Source organism: Hibiscus syriacus, unplaced genomic scaffold (genome assembly GCF_006381635.1).
Source record: "Hibiscus syriacus cultivar Baekdansim isolate YM2019G1 unplaced genomic scaffold, ASM638163v2 tig00110202_pilon, whole genome shotgun sequence".
Lineage (NCBI taxonomy): Eukaryota > Viridiplantae > Streptophyta > Magnoliopsida > Malvales > Malvaceae > Hibiscus > Hibiscus syriacus.
Genome location: NW_024062625.1, coordinates 569,314 through 590,600, shown reverse-complemented (window position 1 = coordinate 590,600; position 21,287 = coordinate 569,314). Strand labels below are relative to the sequence as shown.

The following is a 21,287-nucleotide window of genomic DNA, read 5'->3' as shown; positions in this document are numbered from 1 at the left end:
GTTTTTGCCATCACCACAACTCAGCTTCAGCTGGTTCAACCCCAAAGTTTCACTTTACTTGCCCCAGATTAGCTAGATTTGCGCAAGCAAACTTTGTCCTCTTCTTTCCTTGCCTACCCTTCATCTTTTCACAAATTCCCTCTTGCCCCCCAAATGTTTTGGATTATAATTAAATAATCTCAACACATTACCGTAATTTTCTCTTTAATTTTTAACTTTAAAAAATTAATGCGCAAGTTCCCCCCCCCCTTCATTCTGACTGTACTGATGAAACCAGCAGCAAGGCCGAGGTGAGATTTATCGAGGCGACCACCCCCTATGCCTCCACCACCCAGCTGTGGTAATCGGCCTAGACAATAACATCCGGTTTTATGGATTCTAGGGAGTGTAAGTGGCTAAGCCGCATGAGAGAACCTACATCCACTTCAGTCCGTGTCTTTGTTCAATGTGGATGGGGGTTTTGGGAGTTGGGACTTTGGGGTCCCCTCCGGTCAAATGATGCCTACTCACTTATCTTTTTTATTGTGGGACTAACACCACCGGGGCCTCTCCTTTTTGAACCCTGGGACCAATGCCTACCAACAGGGTTGTTCCGCCATTCAGCTCTACGGAGGTTAAACAAATTTAAAAGCCAAAAAAAAAAAAAGTGTACCCCGGATTTCACGTATCCGTCTTTTACAGAAAGTCTCGAGCGTCGTTGAATCTCCTTTTCCTCTTTCCCGTCTCTGCTGCTGCTTTTTGTTGCTTGCATTGTATTACTTTGATTATTGTTATTATCTAAATGTGCCTTGCTTGCTTATCATGCCCAATATCCCTGCTTATTCTTATCGTTTACACATTTTATGTGGGAGGAGAGGGTGTTGGCTTACGAATCATGATATTTAATTTTTATAATTACATAACTTAGTTTTTTTATGTAATTAAGTGTTTAATACTTTTTAATTTATACATATTAATTTCTAATTGATTGAAATTTATAATTTGGACTAAATTTAAACGTTATTTAACTAACCGAATAATATCCTTATAGATTTCGGAGTTGCTCATTAAAATTTGAAATAGAACACTTATAATTAACACACGTTAGGTATCTCGTTATACTAAAAAATATTAGCTATTTTACTAAATAAGTTAGATATCATATTATACATAAATAGTAAAATTAAATATTGAAATTTATACTTATCTTTTTGTTTGTTATATATTTATAATACAATAAAGTATATCATAAATCATTAATTAAAGTTTTTTAAATTACAATATAATCATTAAAAATCAAAACATTACAAAAAAGCAATCAAATTTATCAAGATTTACAATGAATTATAATGTCGCATGATCAACTTATAACAACTCAACAAATTTATTGATGATTATAAAAAATTTAAAGTTCAATGACTAGATATCATTTTCATCATAGTTAAGTGAGCCTGACGTCGGATACAAAGTGGCAATATCAAAGCAAAGCCCGAGAAGTAGACTATGATAATAGAGAACAGGATGAGTCAGAATGTCTGAGGAAATGTCAGATTTCAGAGAAGCAGAAAGTGAAAACGATTGGGTAATATTTAAGTCTTCGGGTTTCGCTGCCTCATCACCAAATAATAATTAATATAACACTCGTTTAATTGATAATTAATACCTATCATTCGTTTAATATTTAGAATAATATTATTTTAAAATCACTTTAATTTAATAAAAAAAAACTTGAATAGGTCACCCCTCGGCTTGGTTAAGTAGACGATGAAAAGACCAACTTTGAGGATGAAAGAATTGTTATGGGCCCATAGTTTGGTCTCCTGCAAAATCTAATTGCCTTGTTTGGGATATCTAAAAGCTGTTCCTTAAATGGCTTCAGGTAGCAAAAACCTTTATATTTGGGTAGCTTTGCCTTTAGAAGTTGAGTGGATACCTACCTAATTGCATGTTTTGCTTTGTCAAAATTAATTTCTCCGGGAGCGCTTAATTCAAATGTAAATCTGTAGGAAAGCAGAGGCAGACCAACTTTCACTTTTGGAGTGGTGTTATCAATAGAAGATTATAATTTAATTATACTATAATAATCAAGTTAGAAGAAAAAGCAAATCAAATATTGATTGTAGAAATGGGACCAATAAGCCAATAATGATATTCAGATTTTGCAAAAAGGCACTACTTTTTCTTTATCACCACTTTTTGGGTGCTGGTGAGTGGTGAGGGATCCGATTTTTTTTTAATTATGCTAAGTTATCGTTTTTCACAATTTTTTCACTTGAAAATTTACTATACTGATTTTTTGAGATTTTTTAAAAAGAATCTGTAATTATTTTTGTTCACTTAATATGATACGGGACCAATATGCATACCATCAACTTTAATTTCTATCACATATTTATTACACGAAACAATCGTAATCAAACAATTCAACAGAACAGTTTGTTTATTTTATATCTGTAAATTTTTACAATGCTCATATTTCATTGTTTAAGCTACACACATAAAATCAGTTCATCATTCTCCACAAATCCAAGTCAAATCTAAAATGCAACGCATCTTTATTGGTTTGTATATAAATATTAATAAATTAATGTAAAAAATTAGAGACGATTATCCTCGTCAATAATGCATATGATTAATCAGCCACTAACTTTTTTTTTTTTTATAAAAGATTTAGCAACCAATGTCGTCGTATGGAAACATTGGTGCCGTGAAGGAGTTGAGCTCACCGAAAATCATATCGTGAACGTCATCTCCCAGACTGCTCGAATCTTGACATTCCAAGTACGTTTCCACGTTCTCAGGGAAGCTGTATTGCATCGGTTCCGACATCGGTAGTGTCAACTGGCACCGATCGACATTCGACGCCCATCATCATCTCTTTGAATTTCGAAGATTGAAGGAGAAGCCCTAGAGCTGAGGTGGCATTCACAGCCTTGAGTCGGCAAGGTTTCGTTAGGGACAACGAGGCTTGCACCCGTGGGTTGTCGTCTTCGTTGCTGCTGCTGTTGTTACTAAAAACTTAGGTTAAGTTCTTGACTAGGGTTTGTTACTGTTGAAGTAGTAGTGTCTATGTTAGAGTTGGGATTAGTTTCGGGGCGGGTTGATCGGTTTAAGCCATTTGATATAACGACTTAGATCAAAGTTTGTCACAGCATTTAATCCCGGTACTCTATAGCAGCCATATCATATGCAGTGGCGCTTCTTCCTGAGTAGCTGCAACAGTCATGAATAGATACCAGACAACAATTAATCCAACATTAGGTGGGTAATTTGAAATTAAAACAGTATTTAAGGTCAGTGGACATCCTTTTAAATTGACTTTGATTTAACCCTTTCGTTAAGTAACAGACACAAATAAGATATGCTTGGCCTCATTCCATTGGTTTCTAGTGTTTGTTTTCTATCAAGAAAATTATAAAGAAATTTACATGTCGTTTTCGGACATCAATGCGTTCATTACATAATGCCATAAGCATTGAAAGCAATGTCCTAAAGAAATTTTTAAAAAAAGCATCATATTCGTGTCAATGTAACATAATATTAACATTGCTAGGGGCGTTGCTTTCTTAAATAACATTTGGCGAACCTAGTTTGGTTTGGAAAATATTGAAAAGAAAAGGCAATAAAATAAAGACGGGTGAAGAAAACAGATGAGTTTGATGGTACCGTATGTCCCGAGATAGAGGTACTTGTTGCCAAACACTCTTCCAATGCGAGCTTCCCATCTTCCATTATGATGATGTCTGTTGTTCGACATTGAAAAACAAAGTAAATGCAACGGGATTTGTAGTCGCTCAATGAAAAAACTGGAATTTTAAATTTATCCGATACTCTCTTAAAGAATATTATACGAACAATTAAATTAAACACCGTATTAAGTTGTAGGACATAAGGTTCATATATATAAATACCTGGCAACACCTCTATATTTCGAAACTCCGCGAGAGAAACCACTGGACTTCCTGCAAGATTCAGATCAAATACATTAATATTAGCTGAATTCGCATCATTCTATACACAGTTATATATAGCGTATTTATGCATGTATGGTGACAAGTAACAGAACCTCATCAATCATTGATCTCACCTTCTTAATGATCCGATATATTCTTCTCTAGATTGACTCTCCATTTGTTTCAACTCCTTCTGGTATGTTGATACCTGCATATTGTTCATATTACAAATCTTTATGTTTCTTCTTCCCCCCACCTTTTTAAAGCAGACTCATCAAAATTAAATCTTATGCCATTAGACGCTGGCTAACAACTTCCATTAATACCGGAAAGTTAAGAATGGTATCTTGACCCCAGTACTTGAGTGCTGCTAAATCATAAGCATGTGCTGCAGATTCTTCATCGTCATAAGCACCTGAAAGAAAAAGTAGTAAATTTCCAGAGATTGAGGTAAAAGAAAACCACCATAAAAGAGAAAATAGTAGTTAACGTAAATACCAAGATAGACTGCATTTTGAGTATTAAGGCATAAACAGCAGCAGCCACCATGAAAAGCAGAAGAACAAACTGATTAAACACATTGTTATATAACTCAATTAAGTAAAAAAAAAGCTCATCAGAAGAAGAAGAAAAAAGGGTTACCTTGTCGTCCTTTCTTGTTTTGTGATTCATTCCAACAGTTCTTGTCCCACAGGTGAGCTTCATATCGACCCGTCCACCTATGCCTGGAAACAATCCAAATAATGAAGATGCACTCCACCGACTCAAACCATGAAAACCAGTGACTTTTACAACTAAAAAGACTTGCCTAGTGACACCTCGATAAATCGAGCTACGCTGTGGAGGCGAGTCTCTTGGGAAACTTCTCCTAGTTCTCTTCTTCACCTTTGTAACACCATTGCTCGTGGTACTGGTGCCGATGCTCATACTGTTATTAATACCATTACTATCTGCACTGTTTCTGCGGTTCCCCTGTGATAATTTCGCCATGGAAAAAACTTGACCATCCATAAGCCCTCCAATGAAGAGGTTTTTAAAGGGATGATGATGAGGTAAATTATAGAAAAATGATATGGATGAGGAATATTTGTACGGTGGGGAAATTACAAATAGCCGGCTACACAGTAAAGAATGTGCCTTTGCCGTCTTTAACCGGCTAGACCTCTCTCTTCTCTCTTGTCTTACCTAACTTTGTGCTGTTTAAATCCCATTTAACACTTCCATTTATAGCAAACATTGTTCAGCCCTTCCTTCCTACGCACTATAGGCTGATGAATGATGATTTAATTTTTGTATCTTTAATAATTTATCTCCTGCCGCTATCTTTGATCTAATTTTTAAATGAATTGAGCTTCATAAAATTTGTACGTGGAAGCTGATTAATCGTACAGAAAATAAGACAATGTTTCAATTCATTCTAGCTGTATTGACGTAGATGCATTAATCAATTAATCAAGTTTGTCTTAATGGCAAGCAATAGAATGTCAAACCAGTGAGAGCTTTAATCATCGGTTAAGTCGATTAAATCCAGTGATTTAATTGATTTTAAATTTTAAAAAATATATAACTTTTCCTATATTGAAGAGATATTTGATACGGTAAATAACTAATAAAATATATTATTTTTTTGTTACACATGAAATTAATTATTTAAAAATTAATATTATTAATCATTCACCGAATATCAAATCTACAAAAATTAAAGGGGTTGATAAATCCTAAACGTTAATGCATATAAAGTTAACATTAGATACTATAAGTTTAAGAGAAATTCAATTATCTAATTTAACACGTCACGCAGTGGTCGGTAATTAAATATATTAGAACTCGATTAAATTAAATCATTGATTTATAGATTATGGACAGATACTTTTCATATATAGATTTAGTTACGAAAATGCTTATTCGTATTGAGAAATTTAACGAATTCTTCTCGATTAGCATCATGGATTTGATGATCTTTAACTTGTTTAAAATCTGACTATTATTTCTCACTTTCGTGATTATTAGAGGTGTAAAAAAAAAATTGATCTAATTTAAAAATTTAAATATTTGATTCTCTACTTCAAGAACGGTGACCATGTCATAGTGCGTTGATGTTTCTCCTCTTATTTTTATAAAAAAAATATAAATAATTTGAATGGAAAGCAACCAAACCCACCAGGTCACCAACCTTTAGGCTTAATCAAAGCCCTCATTTTGCCCGCCCGAAAACCTTGAGCACTTTCCGTTTCCCATTTGTGTTAATTTACAACCCATTTCAAAAATCCCATAGAACTCCGAAATCATGGCCGTTGCAGCACCCCCAAACCCCTCAGAGTTCACAGAATCCCGCAGTTCAAGTACATCGACGCCGTCCGCTGGCTTTCACCGGTTCCGCCTTAGACAGATTCGCAGCCATCGCCTATTCTCGCATTTCGTTCCTCAAAACCGCCCACTCTAACTCTCATTCCCTTCTCGCTGCAGCCACTGTCTCGGGTTCCCTTCACATTTTGGCCTCTGATTTAATTAACGGTGGGGCTATGGAATCCAAGGCTACGATTTCGGAGCTGGGGTTTCATTCTGGACCTGTTTTGGCAGTGGATTTAAGGAGGGTGGGACTGAGTGCGTGAGTGTTGGGGAAGATGGGGGGTTAATTTGGTGAGTTTTGCTGGGGATTCTTCGAAGCTTAGTTACCGGAGAATTTTCGACGCGAATGGCTAGTGGGTTATTCGCTGTTAAGTGGGCGTCCCCGAGTGAGTTTGCAACTGGTGGTTACGGGTTTGGATTGCAATGGTGGGATCAGAGGAGACCCGGTGGACCAGTTTCGCAGTTTAAGGGGAACTGGTGAGTGGATTTTGTTGGTTTTACCGTGAAAAAGAAAACACGTAGTTGAATGTAATCTGTAGAACTTATTGTGAGATATTAACTAAATTTAATTTGCATTATGAAGTGTTAATATCCAATCTCGTAAGAATGTTTATAGTGCTTCTTCTCTGCTTTTGAGAATCTGCATTACTTTTATTCTTTTTGAGTAGCTTTGCTCCTTAAGATGACCATACATATGGTTCATTAACGGTGATCGTGATGATTATAATTTATAGATTATACACGCTTACTTTCCCATCATTTCAAATGATGTTATTCTAATCCCCCTTTTAATGTTATCTTGCAGGTGCCAAGGAAAAACATCTGGAGTTGTGCATTCAATTGATTCATCCATCCGGAAACACACTTGTCTGGTAAGATTGCTGCTGCTCTCTCATTGTTATGTTTTTCCATTTCACTGTTAGTTCTGGTTTCGGACCATGAAGTGTTTAAATGATAGCTAGTTGGTGCTAGCTCGTGCTAGGATGTACTAGAGATTAGTGGAATAGTTTTATGCAGATGACCGATGGCTATAGCAGTTGTTACTTACATTCTTATCCAAACTTAAATGGTTCTTTCTTCAATGTTACTTGCAGGGGATTCTGTGCTTCCAATGGAAATAAGCTTTTGGCTATTTATTTATGTATGTAAGCAATAGGAAAGCTTAATGTACCGATTTCCTAAGATGCTCTTGATAATCAATCTGCGGCTTTAAGTGTATTAACTTATTAAACTTTTTCTTCACAAAAGATTAAATCTGAACAGTTTTCCTCCGTTAAAACAATGTTGGAAAAAGCTTTAGGAGTTTGTGCTTTGTCATATTGAAATTTGTTCATTGATGCTTTGGTGATTACTCGACTTCCATGCCAGAATATTTTAACAAATTCTGTTTGCTTGATCTACACAACAGCCTATTGTCCTTTCTGGTGCTGGGGCAGGTGAGGCTCCAATTCTTGTTATCTGAAAGTGAAGTTTGGGAAGTTCAGTATGATAGTTATACAAGGTCTTCAAACATTGGCAACATCTCTTCCACACGGATTCTACCTGTTTATGATCTGCTCCGAAGATGGGATCCTCGCAGCCATCGAACCAAGGTAAGCAGTTCTTTTAGTATCGATTATTGAATTGTGTAATATGTACCTCGGGCAGAACAATGGTTAAGGTTGAGACTTACCCAAAAGATCTCATGAATGACATGTATAATATTGTACCAACTGCATAGGCGAAGAACCCTTGGAGCTGCTAGCGAACCCTGTGCAATTAACAGCTTTGACATTGATCAGCAGAACCCCTCGGTAAATAGAAAGTTCACTCACTTTTTTTCTTCCTAAAGTAAAAACTGAGTTCCTTACAACAGTTAAAATTCAATAAATAATACTGTGCAGGATGTCATATGTAGCTTGGAGTGGGAATCTATAGCCATCTTGACAAGGTCTTGATATGTAGAAATGAACACGACGGTAGAGATGCAACTTTAAGCTGTGTCAGTAAAGTTGAGGATATTGAATTTCATTAGGCCAATTCTGTAGTGTTTTTCCTTTTGGCAATAGAACAACTATGATTTTGGGTTCCCAAAGTAGACATGCCTTGGGAAATATGCATATAAGACCTCAAAATGCTACGGCTCCGTTTCCTTTGGCCTGTGTACTTGGAATTATGTATTTATTTGTTATTATTGTGCAATATGACTGTGAAACAACCCTACAAGGGAGGGTGATAATGAACAACAGTTGTCATGTCCCATTTAATGGTAAACTAGATTTTATTTGTCGTTACCAACTTTAGGGATAATGGGTAATTTTCCTCCTTCCCCAATAAAAGTAGTTTTTGCTCTCTTTTTCAGTAAGTTTCTAGTTCTGTTCAACATCTGAACTAATCACTACAATGTTGTACGTTAACAAAAATACTATGAAATTTAACATCTGTTGCATCAGCTCCAATCGACTCATTTTTTTTTACTTAATCAATTTTAGAACTACAAAATCAACCTGACAGGTAATTTATTAAGAAATATGTTATATTTTAAAGAACAATGGAGTCCTTATATGTATATTGTTTTTTTTTCTTTATTTATCAAAATATGTTTAATCTAGATTTAAATGGGACCATGTCATCCGTAAGTGACCAGATTCTTGAGATAAATTTTACGACTTTACCACTTTGCATCTTGAAGTAAAATTTGAACATTTTATCACTCCTGCAAAGTCACTTAGGAGATTTATATTTATTATTTGGATAGATAAAAGATGATAATTATAAAAAAAATCGACTGAACCAAATTTTTAGCTTAACTGCGTAAATTTTTGGATTGAAAACTGGTTTGGTTGTTTTTTTAAAGTGCATCGATCTACTTACTCCTTACTACTACAGATGTGGCGCACGGTAAGCACAACTTGAATGGTCCATTGCAAGGATAAAATAGATGGAAGTGGAAATGATAGATATATTGTTATTATAGTATTCTATAAAAATAAATAAAAGTGACTTGTGAAGTTTTTGAAGGAGGTGGCGAGAAGAATGGGAGGGTAGTAGGTATTGTGGGATGGATGGCATGTTTGGCAGAGGAGGTATGGTAGGCAATGTTGGCATGGTAGGAAGTGGAGGTAGAGCTCCAGGCTTTGGTAATGATGGCTGCGTTGTCGGCAGTGTGGCAATGCAGGTTGTGGGAGATTGGGGATAGACGGAAATGGTGGCAACGTTGCACTGGGAAAAGCTGGTGGCATCTAAAGTAGATGACGTGCTGCTAGCCCAACATTGATGTTCAACAGTGACAGAGCCATGAAAATGACTAGAACGAAACAATTGGAAGAGCCCATTTCCCTGCAGAGTGTGTCTTAGAAAAGGAAGGTGGTTGTTCTGTCTAATGGTTTGACACTTTGAGTTTTTTGGGGGGTTATATATATATAGCCTGGAAGCAGGGAAAGGGTCACTCAGGTTGTTGTTTACCGATGGTATTGGTTGGAAAAGAAAGCACAGGGTCGTTCCAAATGTTTTGGTAGTTCATCTCCTCGTTGATGTTGGGATTAAAAAAATTGTCAAATGTAGTTGTCGTTGGCCAAAAGCTACCTGAATGGTCAACGTGTCAAACAATATCTATTAGCATGCCATAATTTCAACTCAATTGCTTTATTCCATTATTTTTGAATTAAATAATAACTTTATAATAATAATAATAATTTAAACACTTTGATTCGTAAGCCCATTTTTGTCCGAAAAGCTCTCACAAGGAGTTTCAATAGTTCAAGTCCATACTTAAATCAATGAAATCCTAAAAATGTTGGAATGTGAGCGTTAAATGCACCAAACATGAGATTAAGCAATTGGCTCGTGGAAAACAGTTACTCTTCCTGCTAGCTAGATTTGTGTCCCAATAGATGGATTCCTGATATTGAGATGGAAAGGCTTCGTTTAACATAAAAGGATAAATATTTACAAATATTTACAAAAGAGGAGATTAAAATTGGTTGTACAATAGGAAAATCTAGTTCAACTGCCACCATGATAGCGCTTATATTCTTAATATGTATGTGCACTTTGGTTTCTTCTGTCATCTGCAGTTTCAGGGCAGGGATCAGGAAGGAGGTGGTGAATGAATGGCGGTATCAGGTAACATGGCTACTGTAACTACGAAGTATTCACATCCAGTTGGGAGACCATAGGGGTTCAAACTTGATACCGAATTCAGGGTGAACCGCTCTATCCCTGCATTAAAAGTTAGTTGATCCACGTGATCTTCCCTGCCACAATCAGATCTACTTGATGAAGGCAGCAGTGGTTTCACAATTCGACGTTCAATGTGCACAACCTGCCCGACGATGTAGCTTGGCTGGCTGGTAGATGATCGTAAACAATGCCACGGATTCAGCAGACAAGTAGTAGTTGGAACAGTCTCGGGTGATGGCCTCGTAATGGCCAGATGAATTTAGTACAAATGCAGCAATCTCATGGACTTGCAAGCGGATGAAAGATATCTTTTCCTTGTTTGCCTGAAAAAAATTTCAAACTAGTCAGTTAAACAGCAAAAAGATGCTTAGTAATTGAAAACATGAAACGGAAGAGAAATATTAACATAAACACGGACAGGCAATCAAGAGCTTGCTATGCATAATACATAATTAATGACTATGCAAGAACAAAAGCTTATGGAACTTACTTTTCATGGTTTCAGCGCGTGCACACACACATATATGGTACAAACAAGTCACATCCACCCAATCTTACGAAGTTGAGAACAATGACAATGTTACCTGCTTCTCATGTTTATGCTTAGTGAATAGAGTTTTAACCAGCTCATTTTTCCCTTCCAATTCCTTCCTAAGCCGTTCATTTACAGCTTCGACATTAGTGTACTTCTCATGCAGCTCTTCACGATGCCTAGACAAGAAACCAACTTTTTCGGCAAGGACCCAGATACATTTGTGGAACTCAACAGAGCCATCATCTTCACTATCATTAATGGAACTGAAATTTAATAGCACATATATTTGGATAATTGTCATTAAACTGTCAATCAAAGAAGTTAAAAATATAATATAATAAATGAAGAAGAAGATAATTATGTTCATGTATCATCCATTTAAACTCCATAGGAATAGATAGCATAAGTTCTCTTTTTCCCCAGAATGAGTTTGAAAAGGAAAAGCGTTATAAAATTGAGAGCAAAAGTATGCTTCTTGTTTACTTCCTTCCAGCCCTAAGCCTACCACTCATTTGCCCCTATCAATGGCCTATCAGTGGAATAGAAAGTGTTAGTGGATGAAGGAAACTGGATGAAATATAACTGCCGTCCAAACCTCAAAATCACTATAGCAAATAACTTACTTGGCTAAAGACTGCCAAAGCACGCAAAGAATCAGCAAAACCGGCAATCACACCAGGAGCACAGACACAATTTTGTAGCCTTTTAAAAAGACCACGCATCTTAACAGCCGATGCACGGAGGGCATTATATTCTGAGGCCCTCCAATCAGCAGCACAACGATGGCTTTGGGCTTCCTCTCTTGCTTCATGCAAACAATTCTCCAAGTGAGCACTGTTCATCTGTAACCAGTGAGAGAATTAGTGCATAGCACAAGAGGTTGATTTTTTTTTGATAAAAAGGGAGGCCTCGTTAAAACCCCCCTTCATAACCGTCAAGCTACAAGAGTGGCTTAACGGACATTGGAAGGAGGAAAAGAGTGTCTCAAAATTTTATTGCATAGATTCCAAGCACAAGAAGGTTGATAAAATAGCTGAATTTACACTACAATGGAAATAACAAAGGCTAAGCTTTCCTTCTACATCCCCTCAAATCAAATTTCAGTGGCAGTGAAAACAATATTCCAAAATCCACATAATAAAACAAAATAAGTTCAGAACCTCTCTACAATAATATATTGTTCACCAGTAAACTCCTCGTCATTCATCCAACATCGCCACCTAGTTCGACCAACAATTCATTGGGTTTCTCTCAATTTTAAAGGGTTACATCAACACCTAAAACATTGTTTTGTATAGTATGAACCAGATGCAGTTCACCCAAATTGTGGATGCCACTAGGGCCAGTACAAATAAAAGAACAATTTACTCGTAGTCTACCCTGGAAAGTATACATAATTGGACGCCCTAAACTAAAAAATGAAGTAAAAGGTACTGAAGTAAAAAATAGGCAGCATAAAGCATTTGACTTGCACATACATGTTATAATGCCCGTTGGAGATAGGCAGCCCAATAAGTGGTATTAAGTTTTATCCCACTTTCACATAAAGTTCCAGGTAACTTTGTCCAATCTAGCTTAAAACTATGGAAAACCAAAATGAAAATAGTGGGAAGAAATTTCGTGTGGTACTACCTGAGATTCATCAAGAAGTTTACAACTTGTTTCCATTTCCCTCCTAAGCATAGAATTTCATCCAAAGCATCTTTAAGCTTGGTTTCAGTTTCACTTAATTGGTTCAACTTCTCTTCCAGAGCACTTTGCAATTCCAATACAAGATCCCCACCAACTTTTGAATCTAAGCCTAGCTCGGCTGCTGTCCCACAACGTAAAGCATTCAGAGGCTCAGGCATGCTTTCAGCAGTGGAACTGTTAGCGAGAGACATGCCAGACTGTCCTACCATCCTCTCTTTTCCATCTTTCACTTTAAGTTGCAGATCTTCTTGTTGTGGCGCCTGCATTGATGAATCCAAATGAGGATTGAGCATTCCAGATGACTCCATCATATTCTCATCAACCCGTTCTCGACCTTTGCTTGTTTGCCTTCCAGACTGTCCCAGCTTTGCATCCAAAGAATTTGAAATGCAAGAAACCTCATCCATGGGCTCAGATGTAGCTATACGAGGCATATTCACCTCACAACCTGAGATTTCTCGCTTGCTATCATCCTTGTTTGAACCCCGAAGGCCAAAGTCAGCGACATTATTAGTTATAGAAATCTTCTGCCCAAGTGAATACAGATCAGACAATCTTTGCTGCAGTTCCTGAATTCGATTTTCATATGAAACACACTGCATTTGTTTTTCCTTAAGCATTTGTTTGAGGTGTTTTTCGTACTCATCTTTTAAATGCAAGGCCTCAGCGGTCTTTTCTGCAGCATTTTTCAATAAAGTATTGACTTTAATATCATCAAGTGATTCATATTCAAATTCAGGACCACAAGAACAAATCAGGGCAATTGCAGTAGCAAATTCAGCCTTTAGTTTTGCATTCTCAACTTCCATTTTGCTAGTTCCAACAATCTCAACCAATTCAGATCCCTCAAGGAAGTCATTGGAATCATCTTTTCCAAGAGTATCTACAGCGATCTCTTCAGTATCAGCAGAATGATAACTCTCATTTGACAACGAACTTGAGGCAGTCCTGCTAAATACTCGGGAGCATAATGGTCCAGATCAGGCATATCAATATTGAGCAATCCAGTGTCAAAAGGAGCTATATTGACATCACACTGGTTAGGGGTATCATACAACCCCATGAAAGCCAATACATCCTTGGGTATGTACAAACCATGTGATTTTAGAAACTCTCGTCGCCTGACCTCAACTTCTCTCTTTGTTGCAAGCTTTTCAGCCAGCTGACCAGCCATGCCCATGTAAAGCTTCATAGATGCCTTTCTTCTTATTATTTCAGTAAGTCATGCTCTATATGCAGGACCAATTCCACGGACCAACTTAAGGTCCATAAATATCCTCCTGGCGCACCATTTCCTCTTTGAATACAGGAACTGCAGTTTGACATCCTTGATGTGGTATGTAACATATGTAGTCTTTTGCATGTACGTGTGAACAAAGATGTTCATTTCATACTTCTTATCCTTGCAAATGTCAAGCAGCGTTGATATTGCACGTTCACAAGCCAGCATCCTTGGCAGATGATTTTGTCATGGACATCATACATAGGACCCAGGGCCGAAACTGCATCATGAGGACGAAGGGATGAAGACAATTGAGAGGACAAACAGTCGTCTAGAAGTTTCTTCACTGTATTGACATCTTTGCTGCAGTAATAAATGTGCAAAGTCATCAATTACAAAGATCATAAGAATAACAAAAGCAATGATTTGGCATACTGCTCAAACACTCAAATCCTAAATCGATCCCTGCAAGAACAACTATCCAACATAAGAAGAAAAAAAATCAAAAGTTCAAAATTGGAGTGACAACATTAACATAAACATCATAGTGCTGGATCAGTATCACCTAGTAAAGAGGCTGATTTCAAATTACTAGGAGCCTATGAGGAAAACAACAAATGCATAATTAACGACTGCATAATGCTCTTCTGTTCATTCAGGTACTGCTGATGCTCTTTGATGGTTAGTTCTAAATTCTTAATAGGCAAGGAAGCCCTTGAAGCGAACAATTCCTCTACCTTGTGCTTCACCTCACCAAACATCTGATTAAATTGCAAAACTTTGTTCTCAAACTGCCTGTGGGAGCTGTTACAGTTTTCCACGGACTTCCTTAAGTTATCTTCCTTCACAAAATCTGATAAGCATTTTCTCGAAGCAGTCTGTAATGTAGGGTGAAGCTTGGTGGATCTCAACTTCTGCATATCCTTATCAAAGTTTGCTAACAAATCAGTGTGAAAACGATGCTGTTGCTTATACCGCTTCATGAACTCCGAACAATTTTGCAGAATCATCCTATAATATTGATCTAAATTACCCCCTGCAACATCCGATGCCCTCTCCTGAACCTTCTGTTCCCTCAACAGCCTTTCACAATTATCAAACTTTTCCAGTGTTCGATTATATAGTGTGTCCTCTATGATAATGATACCTAAATTGCCTCTCATAAGAAGGTAAAGCCTTCAAAGCAGGGTCAAGAGCATCATCCAAAGGATGAGGATCACTAGAAGACGCAGGTGGCTGAGGTTCCGAAACTTCAACTAGATTGACTTCCTCGGGTAGTGGTGGTGGGGAATTAGTTTGCAACCTTGACTTGTTAAATATGAAGACTTCCCGGTCGCTGGAAGGAAGTTTATATGAAGAAAGTGGCCTTTGAGGCTCAAGTTTCAACTCTGCACATAGAACGAGCTGATCGTTGAAGTGAATTCCAGAAACTAGTTCAATCGATTGCATAACTGCCTCCACCAATGTAGTCCCCTTGCAATCGAGCTCAAACGAATGTCCGTTCTCAGCAATATGAACCAAAAGCTTACCTTCAGGAATCAGATCATTTGTGATACTTGAACTCATCTTTTTTCAGCTCCCAAGAAACCACAATGTAAACCCGAAACAGACCACTTAAGATTCAAGGTTTTGGCACACTAACCCACACAGAAATAGGGATAATTCACCAAAATCTCAGTCCTTGTATCCTAACTTGTCAAGTAATATACTAATGAAGCCGCGAATGTTTCCTGGATATAACAAACCAATAAAGTTCCCAACTTTAACTTTGAATCCTTCTCAGAATCCCTAAACCAAAGCAACGCCGCCATAAAATTTGTTTAAAACGCCGAATTCTTAATAGACCCACCAATTAAAATGCCACAAAAACTCTGATTCTAGTCAGCCCATCACCGAATACAATAAAGTTATAAAGACACAAAAAAATCAACCTCAAAATCTTTAGATAACCCCCAAATATCCCTTTTTGCTTCACAAACAAAAAACACAATATATGTATAACCCTCCACCCAAAAAGACTACCACAGAAGAAAAAAAGGCGACAGAATGTGAAAGAAGAGGAAGAAGAAGAATCCCGGAATCCGCGAGCAAACGAAATAAAAAGCGAATACGTGAAGAGAGGATTGTGTAAATGTTTAAGGTTGAAAACAAAGGTTCTCTCCACGAAACTCTTACGATATAATTTTTTTAAAAAAAATTAATATCGATGTCTTGTTCCGCTTCTTTTTTTTATAATGGGAAAATCACAGAGAAGCTTCTGCAGGAAATAAAACCAACGACAATGTTTAGCAGGACTAGGAGAGCTCTCTTCTGTGTCTTCTTTATCTCTGCTAGTATGTAGGCTAATCAACTTCCGTTCCATTTTATTTTAATTAATTTATAGCTTTTATTTATTATTTTGACTAATTATTTTCATTAAATGGAACTAAACTTCCTTTCATGGTTGGATACTTGACAAAATAAGTACTAATTTAACAAAAAAACTAATTTCTTTTTCTTTTTTTTTGTTTGGAAAAGATAACTAATAACTTGGGTGTAAATATTACTTTTAAAACATTAATTTAGTTTGTATTCAAATGTCTTAATATCTATTATAATATATCATGAAATTCTCCTAATAAAATAAATAAATAAATATCCTGTGCGCTCCATATGCCCAACATCTGCAACTTTTATTGCATTGTACGCAACTGATTTAGTTCTTATCTTTTCATTTAGGTAATTGTAGTTTGTATGTTTTAATTTTTTTAAATTATAGTCACGATTCAAATTATATCAATTAAATATGTTAGGTCTAAATTTGATTATTACACATATAATATGTATAAATGTAGTCTTATATTCTTTAATTTAGTTATTTTTATTTATATATATATTTAAAATTTTAATCAGAATTTAGACAATTATCTTTAAATTTGTTAATTAAAATAATATAAATTTTTATTGAATATTACACATGTGATAACATGTTTGTCATAAAAGATTTAAAAATAACAGATTTTAACGTAATGATTTTGATAATTATTACTTAGATTAAGACTGAAACTTTAATTTATAAAGTAAATAAATTTAAAACTATGAAATTAAATTGTTGAGATTGCATATAGTATGGGGACTAGTAATAAATTTAACAAAGCATCTTCTACTGCTTCACTAATCGCTGCAGCAGAAAGACAAGGGAATAAAGAAACAGAGAGCACGGCCTTTTATTTCCCTTGTGTAAAAGTAGTGACTTTTACCACGAAAACAGAATCCAACTTTACAAAGGCAAAACGGAAAGGGGAGCGTGGAAAGTATAAATATCATAATTGTTCACAAAAAGAGGGAATAGATATTGTAAACAATAGGAGAAAATAAATTAAAATCCAAGTATGTAGAAAGCAAAGGAGACAAAAAGCAAGGTTGAAGAGTTATCCTGGATGATGTTGAAATGGGGAAGCAAATGCGTTGTGAGCGTGAAACTTGTTGTTATTAGGAGGGAGGACTTTTAGCTATTTCTGGCTTATCGGCCACCTGAGGTTATGCCTGCTTTGATTATCTCAAAATCCATGGCAGTGCACCGAATCTGCTGGAAAGAGAATAGTCTTGCTATTATAATTGATTAATGACTAAAAAACAAAAAACGTTCTGAAAATGTTAATTACTCTTTTTAAGCAAAGACGTACGTACACATGTGCTTTGAGTCCAAGGACCACTTAACATCCATTTGCATTGCCATGCCACCCGCTCAACACATGCTTATCCATTTCCCCTTTGCCCTGCTGCTTTGGGTTCTGCCACATATTCTAGCAGGCCTAAGCTAACAAACTACTACCTTATTATTTCAACCTTATCTACCAAAGATTTTGATTCTAATTTAATTTCTACAAACTAGAAAGATTGTCATCGTCATACCTGTAACATCCCAAATCAGGGTCAGTGACTAAATTGCAAATTTTGTAAACTAGGTGCTCGATTTCGAAATAAGTTAAAAGTTCATGGATTTAATTGAAGAAAGTTGATGTTGGATTTAATGATTAAGTTTGGAAATATTAAGGGTACTATGGTAATTTTTCAGGGAAGATTTTTATTTCCCTTTATAAAGGGTAATAAGCACGTAGGAAGAAGAGTCCAGAGCATTCTTCAGTCTTCTTCTTCCTCCTCTCAACCGTGAAGCCTGGTATAAGGTAAGTGGGTCTTTAGTTGGTTAATTCTTTCGTTTTAAAGATTGTTTTGATTCTTGGGATATTAAGAAAGATTAAGGAAAGCTTTAGGTGGCTTAAACCTCAAAGATTAACAAGTTATGAGAAATTAAGAAAAATGAGTTTTTAAGTGAATTTTTGATATGGAAGGAGGTAATAGATTGTGAAGTTGAATTTGACTTGTCAAGGGTTAAATTAAGAGATATGAAGTGATAGAATGGGTTTTAGAACATGTTGGAAATTTAGTGTGATTCTTGAATGCCATGTAAATGATAGAATTTTGAGTTTAAAGAAGTGATTATGGAGTAGAAATGAGTTTAAGTATGTGTATGAAAGTTAGGAATATTAAAGGGAATGAAGTATGATGTGTTGAGCTGAAAATGAAGGATTTTCGAGCTCAAAATATGATTTCTGGGCAAGGGGAATCGGTACCCATTCAAGGGGAACCGATACCCCTTCAAACGAACAAGAATTTCCAGTATGTCATGGGGGAACCGATACCCCCATAGGGGGGAACCGATTCCCCCTAAAGGAAAATTGGGAATATGGGTTTAATAAGTTCGTTTAAGTTGCTAGTATCCAATTACAAGGTGTAGGTATTTAATGATTGTCTCGAAATGTTCATTTATGTAGATTCTACGCATAAAGAAATTCCGGAACGTTTGGCAAGTAAGATCGATCAAGGGAAAGATAAGAGATTGGAATTGACTAGTGAGGCCAGGTGAGTACATATTTAATAGTATACGATGTGCGATGGGAATAAGACTTGCGATGAGTCTATTTCCTAAAGTGTTACACATGAATTTCATGATTAAAGGCATGAGTGGAATATGCATGTATGTATGTTTGATTATATGGATTGATCTGTTCTTTTATGTGTTAGCTGATAAAGTATAAGTAATTACATAAGAAAGGTTATGAATTATATGAGATATAAACTATGTGATCATAGTAAAATATAATTATTATTATATGATAAGTGAAATAAGCTGGATAATATTGATCTATAGGATGAAGTGAGAATAGTACACTAACTAGGAGATTTGAACATAAATGATAAGATGAACATATAAGATAAGCTAGATGGGAAAGATTCATATGTTTAAATAAAACTATAACACATGGGTTCTATGATAGAAATTTATGAAGCTATATGAGAAGATTATAGGAGTTATATGAAATTGAATTAAGTAGACAGATTAGATTATATATATATATAGAAATAATAGAAGTGAGATGTGTTTATAAGTCTGCCCTAGATGAATATGAATATGAATTATAAGAGTGCTATATGATTTATATTAGGATAAATCTTGAGGATATATATATATATAGATAGATATGAAATGAAATGAAATGAGTTATATGAATACATAATTATGTGATGAAATGGTGGATTACCTGAACATGTGAATATATATAGGTCTAAGAGAAGGCATAAGATTAAGATATAAGCAATGTGACTATAAGTATATATGTGCTCTAAATGATATGACTTATATGTATTTCTATTATAATGTTACATAATATGTTATGTATGTTAAAGGAATTATGTGATGGTATAAGAATTGATATGAAATATATATGTGAAAACAAGTATATGTGATGAGACAAAACCTATGATTATAAGCTACGTGAAAGTGTTCCTATCTGTTATATGAAGTATATGATCATATGTGAACAAGATATGATGAGTATGTGTACATGAATAAAGGTGATTGGGTGAGAAATGATAGAAATTATATGAAAACATGACATATGTGACATGTGAATTATATGGAAATGATCTACGTGTAAGTGAACTACGTGACTATGTGATCATATGAAAAGAAGCTATGTGATAAGTGATATGTGAAAGTGAATTACAAGTTTATGTGAATATTTGAAATGAAATAAATGATAACGCCCATGTTATGTGTCATGAGAGCTAGGGGTATAGTTGGCATGCCAAGAGTCGAGGGTCTACGCGGTTCTTCGGGACATATGTATATTCTTTGGAACATGTGTGAAGTCTGGAAAGACACATACTTGATCCCTAGCATATGTATATGATTCTTAAAGAATTCTATGTGGTCCTTATGGACATCATTATATGGCACTACGGTGCAATTCTACGGGGCACTTCGGTGCATTTATACGAGCTGTGGTGATAGCATAGTGCACAACCTCTATAGACTCACATATCGATAGTTCTCACATATGTACATGGGCTAATCCAGAGATATGAACAAATATAAGTTAGTGGTATGATAAATACTATAGAAATGATATGATGTTGTGTGTGTATAATGTTTGATTGAAAAAGTATGTGATTATATGATAAACTGTTAATGATGAATTATGTGTATGTATGTATTTACTGCAATTAATCTGATATGATTTTATACGATATGAAAAATGTATGGAATTGCTATAACATGATAGAACAGAACATGCATGTATCAATATATGTTTTAAAGTGCATTATAAGTTGTTATGCCTCACTAAGTCTTCGACTTAGCGTGTGATTGTTTCACACGTAGGTTTCGAGAAGAGTAAGGAGGGATGCGGAGCAAGACAAGTCAGTTTTCCTTACCAAAAGATCAGATCAGAAATATTTGACAAAGTATGTATTTGGTTATGTATAAAGTGTTGGCATGTAATAAGTCATTAAGTACGAGCACTCTGATAAAGTCTTTATTTTGATTTAAATAAAGTTTTAAATTTCCCGGGATTTTTCTTAAGAGTCAAGATTTGAAAAGTCAATGTGACACTTCGGACTCGTATCCGGGTCGGATACGGGTTGGGGTGTTACAATACCTTTTTTTTTTTAATCTTTTTCGTATGCAAAAATAAATAGGATATGTAGGGATAGGGGTTTGTGTCGGAGCCAGGAGGAAGTCCATAAAGTAAAGCAATGCAAGTATTAATTATGCATTTAAGCTTTGGTTCAAAGTTCAAAGAAAACAATATTTCTCTACATCTTGGCTTTAGATGACATAATAACGATAACGTTTAATTTCGTCAGATTATACCTATACCACTAGTCTTTTATTATTAACAAATTATTTAACTTATAATAATTTGAATATCATCCAAAATGTTTTAAATTTGAATAGCATCTATAACCCATTTAAACTTTTAATTAAAAAAACTGCAAAGAGAGAGATTATAAAAGTAAACACCAAAGCCACTCTAATAAATTTCTCATCACCAGATTTAAGTTCATGTTTTAT

At 35.5% G+C, this 21,287-nt stretch overlaps 1 protein-coding gene and 2 pseudogenes across 1 annotated transcript; 1 reads left to right on the top strand and 2 right to left on the bottom strand.

Moving 5' to 3' along the window:
• Positions 1–2,702: 2,702 nt before the first annotated feature.
• On the bottom strand, positions 2,703–5,105 carry LOC120218964 (AP2-like ethylene-responsive transcription factor At1g16060). Its single transcript, XM_039215829.1, has 8 exons — positions 4,741–5,105; positions 4,575–4,657; positions 4,431–4,439; positions 4,259–4,347; positions 4,067–4,140; positions 3,891–3,941; positions 3,646–3,722; positions 2,703–3,192 (listed from the first exon to the last, which is right to left on the bottom strand). Exons 1-8 carry the CDS (start codon positions 4,941–4,943, stop codon positions 3,149–3,151), a joined length of 630 nt encoding a protein of 209 aa, XP_039071760.1. The 5' UTR covers positions 4,944–5,105; the 3' UTR covers positions 2,703–3,148.
• A 1,001-nt stretch (positions 5,106–6,106) lies between these two features.
• LOC120218972 lies at positions 6,107–8,580 on the top strand (annotated as a pseudogene).
• A 1,656-nt stretch (positions 8,581–10,236) lies between these two features.
• Positions 10,237–15,569, bottom strand: LOC120219018 (annotated as a pseudogene).
• Positions 15,570–21,287: the final 5,718 nt, after the last annotated feature.

Bases quoted from the DNA above. Each gene is read 5' to 3' on its own strand.
- LOC120218964 (XM_039215829.1), bottom strand. From the start codon at position 4,943: ATGGATGGTCAAGTTTTTTCCATGGCGAAATTATCACAGGGGAACCGC. The intron at 3,723-3,890 runs GTATTTATATAT...GTCGAACAACAG, and splicing joins AAATATAGAGGTGTTGCCAG to ACATCATCATAATGGAAGAT. The intron at 3,193-3,645 runs GTACCATCAAAC...TGACTGTTGCAG, and splicing joins CCTCTATCTCGGGACATACG to CTACTCAGGAAGAAGCGCCA.